Raw genomic sequence first — 17,705 nt, 5'->3', positions numbered from 1 at the left:
GTAATATTATTATATATGATCATCCTATTATATGGTTTTACCCTGTATTTGGGATATTACATTATTCTGATCACTAATTTGGTGATTAGCAAGTTACATTTAACCATAAAAACATATCTGATCACTATTTTAATTATGATACAAAGAAATGTTACTATATGCGTTAATTCGGTTGCTATTTCGATTATTAATTTGCAATTATTACCATTTGATCATTATTTCAATTACAATTTACGATCAACTTTTTTCGATCACAAATTTCGATTGCTAAATTACAATTTTTTTTAATGAAAATTCTACGGTTTCTATATTGACATACTATTCTAACAATATTTTTATCCATGTTGCCACCATCATGCTAAAATTTAAAATCCTGAAAAGTTGGTGAGAAATATTAGTTTATTTATATTAAGACAAATTCGTAATAATTATAAAGTGAATGCAAACTAAGTCAAAGAATGAATACAAGGACTTTAAACTATTGTTAGGGTATGACGTCATATAAATGACGAAGGAGTTTATTAATAATTGTAAAGTGGAGTTTGTAGGAAGACAGATGCTTTGTGTAAATAAATCTGAATTTTGTCTTGAACGCTATGACCACTAGGCAAATGCTAGTTATGGATCAATGTTTTCTTAAATCTTAAAAATTATTTTAAATCTTTAATCAATATTTGTATAACACTGATTAATAATAGTTGTATTGTTCTATTAGTATATTACATATTAAAATTTGTTGACTTATACTGCATTGCGTTGTATATTATAAAATTAATCATGAAAATGTGTGAAACACTAAATAATTAATATTTTCTTTGTGGAGGATAAGGTAGTTAGTAAGTGTATAGTATGATATCTAAACCGAACAGTTGTAAACCACAACCGATCGATCGATCGTTCTATCCACTATAGAGACGACTCGTCATCTATCAACTATACCAAATGCTCGTCAACTATCGCATAGTTGAAAGCGCTCGTCAAATCTCCATAAGCAGGTCAAAGCGCTCGTCAAAAGTCAAGCGATATTATGACACTCAGTCAACCAAATCAAGCTAGGATCAGCGGACACTTAATTACACTAAACGAGGTTGATCCAATTAGTCCAGCACTTAAATAATTGGACCAATAGTCCATATAGTCTAGCTAAAGAAGAAATAGTCAAAAATATCTAACCGTAATAACGCATATTACGGGACCAATTAACCGAATCTCAAGACTAACATGGATTACAAGCAAGTAATCGGATTTACCAATTAACCGTATTTTAAGGTAATCAGTTTATTTTACTTTTTAGGTTAAATACAGGAGAACCTAAGGAAAAAATGTACGTTTTGCTCTAAGACTGTAGAGATCACATTGTGAGAAAATCACTTATTAGAAAACTAAAGTTTCACTACTCATATCTGATTTTAGCATCGGAGTATCTTCGCAGATATCCCCACCTCCATTGAAGATGACACATTATACGGGTGGAAGGAGTGTGAACGAGTTACTGGAAGGTGAACAACTAATATCATTGGAAGAAGGACGGTCCCAGACGTACAGGAGTAATAAAACATCATCAATAAGGTTTGTATCTCGGTCCCAAACAATCATACTGAAACAAGAATCTACTATTAAAATAATATCATTAAACTAGTCGCGCACAAAAAGCTTATATGTCTATTTAATTAACTAGAGAAAAAAAAAACATTTGTTAATCAACAACTTGATCTGAAATTATGAAAGTTCACATATGTCTTGAAGAAAACCCGTCTATATCCGAACTCATTCTTTAGGATTAGGTAAACTTATTGAAATTTAAAATATTAATAATGGAACACATATTTTCCGTTCAACGTTATCGACAAGTTTTTCATTTTAAAAGAAGACCACGACCCCTAACCTCGGAGTTTTTTAAGTCATACAACGTGAACGAGGCAGTAAATAATTATGATAAAAAAATCAAAGACTTTCCCTTCATTCAGTAAATAACATTAAAAGTAAGACTTCCACCCACTGGATCTTTAGAATGATTATCCTAAGACCAAATTTAGATCTGGATCTCTAACAAAAATTCTAAATATAATTAAAATTTCTTATTTTGTAATAGAGAAAGGACACATCTCTAACATATTTTCTTTATAGAAATTGAAAAAAGTTTTCAAAATAATAAAAAATACATTTTAAATTATTTTCTTTTAAGAAAATACACATTATAATCGTTAAAAAAAATAAATTCAAGGTTTCCTATTGAAATAAAAAATTAAATAAAATGTTAAAAAAAAGTATAAGACAGGGAAATCTATCAAAAGTTGTTGAAATCTCTTGGTATTGGATTTTAAAAATTGTTGGATAGATGGGGTGATGATAGTATAATAGTAAAAAAATGATGGGGTGATAATTATGATACCAAATTCTTAAAACCCTTTCCATCTCTATATAAATATGTTACGCCGAAGAAAGAAATATTCAGAGATTTGTAAAACCTAAACCATGAGCGTCTCGGAGAAAGCAGAAAATAATGTGGAGAAGAAGAAAGAAGATGAAGTGTGTGTGTGCCGTGTCCCGAAATCCTTGATAAGCGGCCACCCAGAAGCTTTCAGCCCTCACTTTGTGGGGCTTGGACCCTACCACCATACCCGCTTTGAGCTCACCATGACAGACGAGCTCAAGTTAGCTGCAGCAAGAAGGATCATGAACCACGCCTTCGAAATCCACCTCTCCGATGTTGAACCTTTCTACCACCAAGATACCTTAAAGTCCTATGCCCACGAGAAAGACATGCTCCTCAAGGGTATCACCATCGATGGCTTATTCTTGCTGGCTTTGCTCAACAGGAGTCTTGATGCCCAACCTCAGCAGCACACTTACTTCTTGACGGGAAAACACGGCATGCCCCTCGTCAACGCTTTTGGTGTAGAGTTGACCATCGACGCTGTCAGCAGGGACGTTTTCATGCTCGAGAACCAAATTCCCACCCGTGTTCTTCATCAAATCAACCTAGCCAACACCCAACACGGAATTCAATCACACGATTTCGGTGCAAAAATGTTAGCTTTCTGTGAACACCACTGTCCACTCGTCCACGTCGAAAAACTCTCCAAAAACCCAGAAGATCATGCTCATTTGTTGGATCTCATGTACCATTTGGTAGCACCCATGCCCGACCCCCAGTCTACAAACAAACGTAAGACTAAACAAAAAACTAAGGTTGACCCCGACCCTAAGACAGATGCAGAGACGACTGACAAGCCCCCCGAGACTCTGGAAGTGAAGATTGATGAGCCCCCCGAATCTGGGGTACTGACGACTGACAAGCGTGCCGAGTCCTCGGATAAGCCCACGGGTATTACGGACAACGCCGAGAGCCCAGACAAGAGTGGCAGTAAGACAGAGGCAAAGGGATGCTGTTCCATATTGGGTTCCATATGCTTTTACTTTTTTATGTTTTTCGTGGTCATAGGCGTAATTTTGTGGTATTTGCTTTATTTCATCTGGCAAATAGTTTTTAGTGTGTTACGTTTTCTATATCATATTCTTAAAAAGGTATGTAGGGTGTTTCTGAAAGTGTTAGCTTTCTTTCTCCCTATGACTGAAGACGTAAAAGACTATGAACAAGGAAAAGTTTTAACGGTGATCGACTCAGCTAAGAAAGCGGGTGATACAATTCGGCGGCACTTTTTTGAGGAAAAGGATACACGCCCCGCTGTTACGATCCAATCCGTGACTGAACTGGATGGTGCTGGGTTTCACTTCAAACCCGCGAAAAGCATCAAAGACATTAAATTCGATGCGGGAAAGAAGGAATTGTTTTTGCCTGTTATCGAATTGAATGAGAACTCGGAGGTGATAATGAGAAACCTGGTGGCCTACGAGTCATTGACTAGATCCACCTACTTAATCTTCACTAGGTACATTGAGATTATGAGAGCTATCATAGACATTCCTGAGGATGTGAAGCTGTTGGTGAAGAACGAAATCATTGTGACTGAGCTGAGTGATAAAGTGGTGACAGATCTTTTCAATGTGATGAGCACGTCCATTAAGCCTACCGAAACTCCTGATCTGGAAGAAGTGATTAAGAAAGTCAAAATGAAGTATGAAGAAAGCCATTGGCTACAGAAGATGGTCACAGATTATGTGTATTCTTCTTGGAAGATCCTCACAGTTATTGCGGCTCTTTCTTTCTTTGTTCTCACCACCGTGCAAACCTTTTGCTCTGTTTATGACTGCGCTTCTTACGTCTCCTCAAATTCTGGGAACCTTTCACCAGTGTCGGATAATGGTTTAATAAGTTCTATTTAAGGTTCTGATTGTCTTTCGTAACTGTACTAGGTTGTGTGTGTGCCTTGTGTTCTCGTTTGCGAAAATAAAATAGTTTAAGTTGTTCAGTTAGAGTCTGGCAATCAAAGGAATTTACATTTCGAAATGAGATCCGGCTGTTATTACAACATTATTTTCTAAACTCACGTCACGAGACAAAATTTAAGTGGTTACTTATTTTATATTTAGATTTAATAATGATTAATAATAATATTTATTAATTGAGTTTTCCATAATACTTAAAAATATTATAATAATAGTTATAATATTTATAACTACCAGGTTTATAACAACTAGTTTCATAACCAAAATAACAAAATAAATAAATCTATTGGTTAAAAATTTGACAATACATAATAAATTTTAATTTAAAAATAATATCAATTACATTTAAAATCTGGATTTCTATTTAATACAAGCATAAAGTTAGATGCGTAATTCAGGAGGGTTTCATATCTCAATTGTATCCCTTACGACTTTTTTTTTTAATTAACTTGATAAGTTTATCCAATTTATTTTTTTTCCCTTCACTGACACTTGCACTTTTTTTTTGTTCTTTCTTTTAGCTACCAACGTCAATGGCGTATACAGACAGTGAGAGAGGTGTGAGAAGGGACAAGATGGAGACACAGAAGACACTGACGAAGCCCCCCTACCTTTTTTAATTTTTTATTTATATTTTTTTATTGATCTTCTAATCTGTATATACCTTCTTATTTGTTTTATAATTTATTTCATTTTGACTTGCTTGTGATATTGATCTATTTATGATTTTCTTTTTCATTTTAATATGGTCAACGTATACCTCATTTTGATGTTGATATGTTTTTCTTAATTTATTTCAACTATTCTTCTTCTTTATATGCGGAAAAAATACATATTTTTTTTACATTTTTTAATGTACAAGCAATATTCTTTAATCAACTTGAATCACTAGGTCACTTGCTCCAACAAAATACTTAAAGCAATTCCATTAGAAATTATAAATTAACTTCTTTTGAAATATTCTTTAACTAGGCCCATAACTATTTGTACCTTATAATACTTGTACTTTCTAATATTATATGTAAATTATTAATATTGAATTTAAAATTTTAAAAACATAGAATCTCTAATAAAATCAACACTGCTATATTCCCAAAAGACAAAAAGTATAAGAACCATCTGCTACAAGATAAAACGTGTGTAAATTGTTATGGTTGAAGAATAAGCAGATTCACCAACAATTGCAAACCCTCTCCAACTCTTCTATTTGGGCTTGCCCCAATTTCCCTTTTTGAAATGGGCTTGTTGTCTTTAAGGCCCATTTCATTGGTTTACATTGCTATTTTAATTAAGGCAATTGCTTCCTACATCCTATCAATTTTTTCACGCACCCCACAATTTTTTTTAAATCCATTCCTATTCTTCTGGGTTTTATTCTATGTTTACTCGTTAATTAATTTTTTTTTTCTGTTTTCAAATATTTAAACAAAAAATAATGCATTTTATTTTTCAAAAGCAAACTTTTTGTTAATTTTCTGTTTTTTTATTATTGTAAAATATAATTTGACGAGTAACACAGCTAACTTTGATTTGGAATTTGCATAACAGAATTAATAGGTTAACAGTTCTTTTTTTTTATAAAAAATGTTAATATAAACAATAAATTATGTTGTAAATTTTTTTTCAACGTGTGATTATAAATATTTATAATTTGAATAGTTTAAAATATTAATTTTTTGTTATTAGTAAATCATTTCTTTTATCTTTTGACTGAGTTGGGGAAAATAAGTCACCCCATTTAGATAGGTTGGTTGGCAACTTATGATCAAAACGTGTATTCACTCACTAAAGCTGACCAAAATAAAAATACAAAAAAGAAAATATTTTCTCAAATAATTACTTGTATTATCTTTTAATATATTCTAACAAATAATTTACTTTGTTATATTAATATATAGGAAATGAAGAATGAAGATAAAATTTAAGTCCTTTAAAATTAACTTCTTAGATAGTATTTAATGTCGAAATAATTTTTTATATTTGAGAATTATGATTCTTATTAACGAACTTAATTTTGTACGGTTCATTAAAAATAATATATAAGTTTTATAAAAAAAAGTGTAAAGTTTTATTTTACTATAAAGCCATAAACTTATTTTACAAAAGATCTTACTTATTATCGACAGATATATATTTGTCAGTAAATTTTAATTTACCAACAAATATATATTTGTCAATAAATTTTAATTTACCGATGGATATATATTCGTCAATAAAAATTTATTGACGAATCTTTATTTTTTATCGATTGACAAAACATTTTGATAAATCCGTTGGTAATGTGTATGTTATTTAATATGGATTTATTGGAGGCTTTTGATCGTCGATAATGTGTATGTGACTTATTGACGGATTTATCGAAGACTTTTTACCGTCGGTAATGTGTATGCCAGTTACTGACAGGTTTATCGGAGGTTTTTGTCCATTATATTTTTACTGACAACATTTTTATTGACGATATTTTTATCGTCGGTAAGCTGTCGATAAATGATAATTACCGACGGATTTTATACATTACAGACGAATTATAACCGTCGATAATATCAATTATTCATGTAAAAATATTGTTATATTTTTCCCGTAAAATTTATATTTTAACTCAATAATATTATTTTAAATGTTAAACGAAACATAAAAAATATGTTTTCCAACTTTAGATTCCTTAATCACTTAAAAAATAAAATTCCTTTCAAACATATCTAACACTTATAAGAATCAAAAGGAAATATTAGACATGTCATTTAATTATACAAGTAAATAAAATTTCTTACAAATGACTGAAATTAATAATAATTTTATTCAATTTAAGTAGGTTACTCCAATATTGTGAAAAATACATATTACTTTTTCGAGGAAAAAAATTAAGATTCCATTAGAGAGAAATTAATTCCTACATAAAAATCTAAATCAAAGTTTTTTTTTTTTATTTTTTTAAGATAATATTTGCGTAATTTATATACTCTATTTATAATTTTATATAACGTGAAGTCATGAAATCATCTTCTCGTAGGAGACATCTTAAATATAAAACTAAATACTTATAGATGATCTGGTGATAGCACATGACACCATATACTTTCCATCTTAAAATTTAAATTTAACCATAACTTAATCTTCAAAAATCAATTTCCATTTACCTATATATGCTTTATTAAATGAGATATCTAATACTTCCTTTTAGTGTTTTCAAACTACATATCAAACAAGACACCAATTTAGCCATCATTTTCAGTCATTTTCTTTTGTTTGGCCTCTCACTGATATTCAGCCATTATATCAAACACATATTTTCTCTCATATACCTTTTCTTTGAGGTATGTGTGGACCCCATAAAATATACCCTTACTTTATTTACATTATCTTAGTGAGATCTTATATACACATTTCTACAAAGTACCCCATTAAGGGACTTAGGATATCTTTTTCACGCATTTACAATATATGAAGATAAGATCACTTATATTTTGCTTTGGTAACTTCACCTTAAAATCATCATTTAACACTCACAAAAGCCTTAGGTGACTGATTAGTGATAAAAGCTTGCCCCTGTTTGGATACCATATAACTCGTCATGTACAAAAAGTTCAACATATGTTCATGCATGCAAATTGTTTGTACATACGTCACAATGGAAATTCACAGTTAATGAATATTATGCTGATCAATCCTTCTCCATCTGCAGTTATTAGCTCAGACTTTAAATCTCAGCTCTCACCAAAATGTATCTGTTTACTTAACTTTGCTTCATGCTTCTTTGTCAAAGAAAATGACAACAAAAGAAAGGGACAATTACCACTGTTAAACTAGCATATAAACAATCATCAGTTTGGCTATCTAAGAGAGAATAATTATCGGCAGAATTGCACTTATCTTATGCATGCCGAGGGAAAATGTTAGCTGGCTTCCTGCATCAATGACTGAGCCTAATTGTGACACTTACATGAGAAGAAGAAAGTACAATATAGCCAAGGCCAACTTGCCGGCAAGAACATGAGCGAAGAGGCTGACAAACTTGGCTAATGCCGGCAAGTCATCCTTGGCTGCACTACACTCTCTGCTCCTTCATGCAAGTCCCTCTTAGGAGGATGTGCCTCTTATTTTCTGCTTCCAAATCATGCAGCTCACTCACTAGGGTTCTATATGTATTTATAAGATTCTGTAATACCATTTATACACCTGAGTTCTAAAAGTAGCAAGTGGTAACCTTATCTGTAAACCAAGAGCCATACTGCAAAAGCAAAACCGCTGGATTTCCATTTTGCCAAATTCATCCAAAAAAACTTGCTTCATTGGGTATAGTAGATAGGGGACCAAGTCAAGAAATTTTGGGCCCACTTTTGGTCTTGTTGTGTCATCCATATCCTACGTGTTATGTAAGATAGAAAGATAGGAATCTTTCATTGGCCTTTGTGTGGGTAAAGATGATGATTTATACTATCTCCATTTCTGTCATGAATCTTGTTCCTTGCTAGGTGCCTATATGGGAAAAAGTAATAGAGCATACGACTTGATACTGACCCATGACAAGTTGGAATCCCTAAAATAAAGGGGTGAGAGGGTTAACAGTGTAGCGCATTCAATTTTCTGGTGGCCAAGGATCACATAATGTTGGACATAATATGCGACGACAGTGTTATGTTCTATAATAAAGCTTTCTGTATTACGTGAATTAATCTTATATCATGGTTAAAGTTTACGACAAGACGTTTCCTTTTGATTTCATTTTCAGATCATTGCTTGAGCTTCTTCTTTTTTTTTTCTTTTTTAGTACTGCTTTAGACCAAAAAGACTTGTTTTGCAACAGATGAATTACACTTTGGATAACCTTTTTAGAGAACATTATTTTAATGTTATTTGTTTGTGCCTGACATTCAACCTTTTTCTAGTATTCGTGAATAATTGAGAGACATATATCCTCATTGGGATAACGGTTAGAGATTTGTTTCATGATTGAGAAATTTGCAACATGCCAATTACAGAATACGAAGTATCCATGCAAGAAAAAGTCAGAAAAAATGTCTATGGTGCGATTATGTAAAAAAGCACCGTGTAGGTAAAAATGAGCTTATGTGAATGTAAAGCTTTGAAGGATATGAATGTGTGGAAACTGTAATGAGTTATATATAATACAAATATTCTGAAAGAACCGAGACAACGTGTACTTGTCAGAGCCAGCACATCCAAGTAAACTTCCTTTACTAAAAACAAAATATTCTGTAACGCATCTCAGCAAATTAAATGACAGCAAAGTTCTTCTTTAAAGTCTAATCAAACTCCACATGGAGGTGTCTTGAATATGCTCCCTATAGCCAGTTTATCAATGTGTCATGAATGAATTTTCTCTTAATTTCAAAAGATCAAAGATGTCCAACAATGTGTTTGACTGATGTCCATATATATGCTTAGAATTTAGAATTTGATCTCCAAACAAAACATTGACCTCGTAAAGTTCTTAAACATTGTTGTTAGGAGGTTAGGAGAAAGCCATCATTTGACCTACACAATAGTCCACAAAGTTTTCATGTCCTGTAGGCAAATTTCTCGAAAAGAAAAAGACAAGATATAATTAAATAAACAAAAAGATTATAGACCACATGTTTCCCCTCTTGTCTGTGCTGTTTCAGTGTCTGCTAGACAGATTTAAACCATTTGAAGGCGTAATTATTGGTTTAAGCTCTAGCGGGACCTTTATGATACATGCCTCGCCTAATAAGTTAATCTTTCAGTACTTTGATAAAACCTTTAGTCGTTAACTTGTCATAACCACTGCTGGATGCCTCAGCAAAGAATCATTAATTCAGTTTGTAAGTTTCTCCACTACAGGCCCAGCAACTGGGGACCTAAAATGTCTCCATCTGTTTACAACTCTCAAATTATGCAAGTTGAAATGAGGCAAAAGGTACAATTTTTTTACATGGGATATATATTTTACTGGGATACATGGAAATTTGAGTATTTATGACAGAAAGACAGCAGAAGAAAGGGAAACATGAAGGAATCTAACATATGAGCCAAAGGGTTTTCTGATGAATGAAAGTATATATATATATGGGGGACCCATTAGGCTGGTTCTGTGATCCCTTTTGTTGAGGGCAACCATGATGGGGAGGTAAGTTCTGTCTGCTTGTTTCTTGATGCATATCTACTTTATGGCCCAATTTCTTTCACTTTTTTCATAGTGCTTCAAAAAGTCTGAGGTTGCATGCATTATCACCACAAAACTGGACCATATATACTATAGTTATCATCGGTTTATCACAATGATACTACTTTCCAATCATCATTCATTCCCCTCACTGCACCACATTTGCTTGGCCCTTATTATTTATAGTTTGAATCTTCACGAGAACACTTTCAAATGCTGGCAGTAGTCATACTTCACATGACCTACTTTCGGTGATTTTTGTTTGGTCTAAGAATATGTTTGTTTCTTAGGCAATATGACGAACATTTTGCAGGTTGCATAGGTCATATAGAGCAAAAATGTATTCGAGTCCCACCCACATGTTAAAACTACTATTTTTTTTTTCCTTTTTGCTAATTAAAATGTATTCGTGGTCCTCAAATTTAATATTGTGTGTTCATCTTCTTTGTTTTATGAAAAACTCTAGCATACACTTATTGGACTTTATTGGTTATTTTTTATCTGTTTTCTTTGTCACTTACAATAAGATATTGGGACTTTGGTGGGTGTCAATATTTTTATTTTTTTAACTGAAATATAGTAAATTTTACCCTTTCTCAAAACAAATTTAAGTATAGGAGGGTGATGATTTCATCACATTTAATAAATATAGTAATAGAACCCTGTAAAATTAAAACTCAATACATTGTTTTTTAATAGAATGCTAATAATGTTTAAGTGACAAGTATGACAAATACATGAATTTGGGCTTTTTGGTTATTGGGCCGAAGAAGACAAACTCAAAAAGGGAAAGGGTTGGGCTAAGAAGGCAAGAGGTGTGAATAAAAATTTAACTCGCTTTGGAATATTGTTTGTCACCTAAAAGATAGCTAAATAATAATTCTTTAACTTTTCTTTCACATAAAACTAATCGTAACATATTTAGTCTTCGTCTAAATAAAATCTTTTTCTAATAATTAAATAATAATTTACTTTGTAGTTAAATTTTTTATAAATGTTAGGTGACATAAATATTTAAAAAATTATAAATAATTTAGTCAATGAATTATATGTAATTGCCTTTGTAACATACTAGTAAATGTTAATAATTCCTTCACATAATTGATTTTTAAAATTAAAGTTTGATATAAATTCTCATAAGATTTTTTTTTCTACATTTTTTAAATATAAATATCGAGGTCCTTGATCAATTATTGACACTAATTTTAATATTGGAATATTTTTTTATGACTTTTCTTATGACTTTTACAATAAATAGTAAAAACACACAAATAAAACAAAACAGATACAACAAATTGATATAAAAAATGAATATGAAAAACAATGAAACACCAAGAACAACAACAGCACCCCGAAATTAAAAACATGAAATCAATGAAGACATTTATCATGATTGATTTCCAAAAACAATTAAGTTTCAATTTCAATAATACAATTAAATAAGCATTTGTACCTACCACAAAAACTTTAATACAATAGAAGAAAAACAGATTCCACCATAAAACACCTATCACCACTTATTCAACTATAAAAATAAACATTCACAAATACTTAAGTATCCACCAGCACCGAAAGAAAAAAAAAATGAAAAGAAAAGAAAAGTTTTGAATTTTTTTTTTAAAAAAAACTCTAATTTAAATAATTTTACATTAAAATGTTAGAAATATATGTAAACAAATTATAATTATTTAAAAAATACCACAAATTATAACTATTTTTAAAAACCACCACAAATTATAATTATTTTTAAAAAATACCAAAAAAAATACACCACTAGTACATTTTTTTTTATCATTTTACATTTTTGTTCTATTGCTTAATTACGGTATTCCCACCCATTATAAAAATGTGATTAATCTGTAGTTTTTTTTGGTTTGATTGGGACCACAGTTTTGCAATTTTTTATTTCACTACCGAAATATCCTTGCAAGTACAGTTTTACCAACAATCTTCCCTATCACACATTCTCAGCTTTATAGGTGAATTTTTTAAACTATTATTTTGATATTAATGTTATGCACTCAAAAAGTTAAAACTAATATATTTAATTTCTTTTCTTTCAATATTATTGTTTTCATTAGTTTTATATAAAAAAAAATTCAAAATGTATATATATATGGTTACTTTTATATATTTATAACGTTACTCTTTCTATAAATATTATAAAAGCTTAAACATATAAACCAATGAAAAGAAAAAAAAAACACTAAACTCTTACATTTGATCCATTTTAAGATATATCAAATAATAACTCAGAAATTCTGCATTTCAACAAAAGTAAACAAATTTTGTTTTAAAAAATATTAACACAAATATTTTTTTAAAACGACTAAATACTAACTCTTTATTATAATTAAATATATGTCGGAATCTTTCTACCTAAAAAGATAAAACTTATAATAATTCTTTAACTTTTCTTTCACATAAAACTAATCGTAACATATTAGTCTTCGTCTAAATAAAATATTTTTCTAATAATTAAATAATAATTTACTTTGTAGTTAACTTTTTTATAAATGTTAGGTGACATAAATATTTAAAAAATTATAAATAATTTAGTCAATGAATTATATGTAATTTCCTTTGTAACATACTAGTAAATGTTAATAATTCCTTCACATAATTGATTTCTAAAATTAAAGTTTAATATAAATTCTCATAAGATTTTTTTTTTCTACATTTTTTAAATATAAATATCGAGGTCCTTGATCAATTATTGACACTAATTTTAATATTGGAATATTTTTTTAATGGAGATAAACTAAAAATTCCAAAGTTTTGAATATAAAAAAATCATGATAGCTTTTCTAATCCAAAATCTTAAAAACTAACATGTTTGTAAATATTTTTTTTTATATATTTTTTCTTTTCTATCCATAATCAATATATAACTTTCAATTCAAACTTAAATCAATTATAAATATATGGAAACCGATAACAGATAGAAACTAAACTCATTTAATATGGAAAGAAACTAACACGTAGTTGTAGTTTTTCTGTGTATTATTCTCTTTTTCAATGATTTAACTTTACAAAATTAATCAAATAGACTTTATAACATCGGTCCTTGATCATTTCTCTCTCTCTCTCTCTTTTTTGTTCTCGTATAAATATTTATTTTTCTAAATTTACCCTTTATTAAGTAATTATTTATCAATTATATTCTTTAAATGACCGTTTTTATTTTTTTTTTTAAATTTAACTTTTATACAAAATTTAATAATTTTTAAACTAAAATAATTATTTATTATGAAATATTACATACAAAATAAATAAAAACTATTTATAATAAAATTATCAAAATATATTTATATTTGCTTTTATATTTATCATTTTATTATTATTTGTTATGATGAAAAAAAAAAGTGAACATTAACTATTCTCGTTTTCACTAGTATATACTAATAATCATCAATTTATAAGAAATCAATATGTACACGTATCATTTTCTTTCTCAGTGATTTCACTTTACAAAATTCATCAATACTTATAATATCGTCATATATACTAGTAATCATCAACTTAAAATTGCTATTGGATTTGCTTTTGTTCCTTTTAACTATTACTTGCTTAAACAATCTGCTTTTTCTTATTGATCACTTTATATGTAGGAAAGTAAAAGTAACTACGTAAGTTAAGAGAGATTCATGGAAATTTTAGACGGAATCCAGTTTAATTAAGTCAAAACTTTACTTTTTTTTTTCTTATCTTATATAACCATCATAAAAGAAATTATAAGAAAAATTATCTGTTTCCAAAATCCTATATATAAATAGTAGGTGGAAATAGAGCTACACGCACATTAATAAAGTTTAATTTGTTTATGAAAAGTAATGAAGGTGTAACAACAATAAAGCTTAGAGGGGAACATTCATTTTCTTAAACAAAGACTAGGTGATTAAACTAGTGGTTCACATAAATTAGCCCTTATCTATTTCTAAACCACTCCCACAAAAGAACAAAACAGCACTGTGGCCAGCTTTCACAGCATTATTATTATTTAAATAAAAAAACCATCTTGTACAACAAATTTCCACTGATTTTTCTGCAATCGAAAGAAAAAGGTGTGACAAGTTTAAGTGTAAAAATATGGCGATAAAAGATTATTAAAGGAGTAGTGTTGAAGTCTTTTTCTTGAGTGGTTTAGGATAAAAGGTTCCATGTAACAATGATAATCAGAATGAAAGATATACATGAGAAAAAGTAGTTGAATTATTGAGAGAAAAACGCTTCAGCATGTGGCTGTGCGAGTAAAACACAAGACCTTTACAACGTTAAAGTTGTAAATGATTCAACCTAGTTAATTAACGAGCTATATAAACATATTATTACATAATGTATTTACTTTCAAACATAGTCGTCCCCTTTGTCATTCTTGGTCTTGACAGTTCCACAAACAATGTCTAGGTTGTAAAGCACAGGTATCATTGCAACAGAAGACAAGAAAACGAGCACAGGCCCAAAGATCCAAAGAAGAAGAGGAAGAGCCGAGTAGAAGAGCCTGTTGCCAACAGTGCTCAAAATAGTTCCCTTCTCCAAAAGCTCAGTCAAATATTGAGGTGTGACCATGGACATGACATCTTGTGGTGTGCAAATCAGGATGCTCAATTGATTGAAAAACCTAATCGACAGGGTGTGACAGAAAAATGAGAATAAGAATATGGTCAGCAGTGTCACGTACTTCAGTGCCACCATAAACTCACTGTGGGCTCCATACACAGCGTCATTCAGAGGCTTCTTCACACTGTAAGTGCTGCTTATCACGGCTGCCAAACCGGCAGAGAGAAGAATCGATGTTGTCGCCATAAGAGTCGATCCCATAATCATATTACGAAGAGTTTGAACTGCTAAAATGTTCTTCTTTTCAATATCCTGACATACTAAAAACGTCTCAGATATATAAAACCATTTATAAATTTATAAATTAATTTACATTCACCACAACCTCTCTCTCTCTATATATACCCTTCTAGTTTCAGGTTTAGGTCGTGTAGGTGCGTGTGAGCTTGTTTGAATCATGTTTGATGTGAAGAGAACCAAATATAGATGCCTTTATGCTTTCGGGTAATTTTGATTTTACCCTTTTAAAAAATATTCTTTCAAGATTAAAAAGAAAAGATCTTTCAATCTAAATGGTAAATTTGAAAACTTAAAATTAAGTTGATTAGAAGTATGATAATGCTTGTGCCGAACACATGGTTTAATTATTTAGTGTATGATGTAATTAAAGCAGAAACTTATTATATTCCTGGGAATCAATTAATTGATGAAGAACTAACTCTGGAAAAAGGGTGATCCACTTTGTAATGAAGAAGAGACCACAAAAACAAAATGCGTTGTCGTTAACCTACTTTATATATTTTTTATTTATATGAAGTTACTAAGGCACTTTTATGAGAAAGTGATGGACCATATTTTGCAAAAGGCAACCCAGACATTGTCATAAAAAAATCCAAATCTTAGGGCAGCCAGTAGTATGCAGATTCTCAAGAATATTCATATTTGTATGTTTGTCATTTCAAGATTCTAAACTGATAAACACCACGCCAAAGATAGGGCCCTGGAATCCATTTACTAAAGCAATATCTTTGAACCTGGTCTTGCTTCATTATTTATTAATTATTTTAAAAACACTATTTTTAATCAAAAACATTCAAAAATAAGTTTTATTTTCTACTTATATATCTACTCCATACGTGTCAAATTTTAAAATCTATTCAAAGATAAGAATAATAATATTCATAAAATCTATTCCCCCAACCTCGCAGCTTCTCAAGTGGAAGCTTGCTTGGCACTGGGCCTAACTCGTATCATAACATTTCAACTTTTGGATTAAAAATAAAAAAGTATTCGCAAGAAATGAACCACATGAGGATGGAAGGTATAGGGCATTTCAATTTTCCAATAAAATCATATTTAATTCTTATACGTAATACCAGTTATTTCTTGTTTAAGTATTTTTTCTTATATTTTGTCTGACGAACTTTGGAACTACAGCCAGGGACGTAATTTACTATTTATAAAAAATACATCATTACTTTCACAACATAAAAACTAAAATCTTTTCTTTTACGAAAATCTGAGCGACTCCAACACAGTTTACACGTTAAATAATTTTCTTTATTTAAACACAAACCAAAAGAAATAAATATTCCCAGAAGCATTCAAACAAAAATTCTCAACACTTCGTCGTTTTATAATGATTTAAAATGCCCAAAGAGAAAATATTGAAAATTCAAGTACAATTATATCATGACAACTTATACATATATAGTTCTCTGTGTGTTTATTTATAATGACATCATGTTTAGGCATGAGAAAAAATTAATATTTGTATTATGATTCTGATCCTGGTAAGATTTTTGTCTTAATTTTGTTTTTATTAATTCAAGAGAAGTATATATGTCTTCAAATTTGGTGTTTATAGTTTGAAATAAAATTTTCTCTGCATTAAAATATATATACACACAAATAATTCAAATAAGCAAGTTGAGTAAGATCGAATAAAAGATGAAAGATGTGTGTGTGCCCTTATTCGCAAACTTAGATAGATTAACCGAAGATAACGTAAAGAAAAGGGATAATTATTTTATAATCACTGGAACGGTCAATTTCATAGCAAGATATTCGAAGAACACATTACCTTGAACTTGAAAAAAATACCTTTTTTTTCACATATCTTTATTAAATTAGTATCTTAACTATCGAAGAGTGTGGCTTTGACAGGCAACAGTGATATCAAAATTTGTGTCTGAAAGGTGTAACAGAGGTTTATGATAAATAAAACTTGTCTGGTTCACTGGACTCATGCATAGCCAATCAGATCGATCATTCATGGTTTCAATATCAGAAAGAAAGAAACTCTTGACGAAGCAGAAAGCAGTTTAAAGCTTACCTTGAACATGAAAGTGAGAAAATGAGAAAAGAAAGAAGGATGAAGAGAATACCTTCAACATGGCAGGGACCCATGAGCGTCTTCCATGAGTATTGATTCCGATTATGGTGGAAGAAGGCTGCGTACGAACCTTATTCCACAACCAAACATGATAACCAATGGTTATGAGAAAACCCAATGGTACCAACGCCACATCCAAATAGTATTTCTTCCATTCCATCTTAATCTCTTCTCTACGATCTCTCAACAATTTCAACTTCCCCTTCTCTGCTGTTTCTCTTTTCAATCACCCTTTGCAGATTCTTTCTATAACCC

General features: G+C 30.3%; 1 protein-coding gene across 1 annotated transcript; it reads right to left on the bottom strand.

Moving 5' to 3' along the window:
- Nucleotides 1-14,685: 14,685 nt before the first annotated feature.
- Nucleotides 14,686-17,705, bottom strand: LOC108324998 (uncharacterized). Its single transcript, XM_017557972.2, has 2 exons — nucleotides 17,443-17,705; nucleotides 14,686-15,367 (listed from the first exon to the last, which is right to left on the bottom strand). Exons 1-2 carry the CDS (start codon nucleotides 17,608-17,610, stop codon nucleotides 14,843-14,845), a joined length of 693 nt encoding a protein of 230 aa, XP_017413461.1. The 5' UTR covers nucleotides 17,611-17,705; the 3' UTR covers nucleotides 14,686-14,842.

Source organism: Vigna angularis, chromosome 3, assembly GCF_016808095.1.
Source record: "Vigna angularis cultivar LongXiaoDou No.4 chromosome 3, ASM1680809v1, whole genome shotgun sequence".
Classification (NCBI taxonomy): domain Eukaryota; kingdom Viridiplantae; phylum Streptophyta; class Magnoliopsida; order Fabales; family Fabaceae; genus Vigna; species Vigna angularis.
Note: the sequence above shows the minus strand (reverse complement) of the source record. Positions and strands in the feature narration are given on the sequence as shown.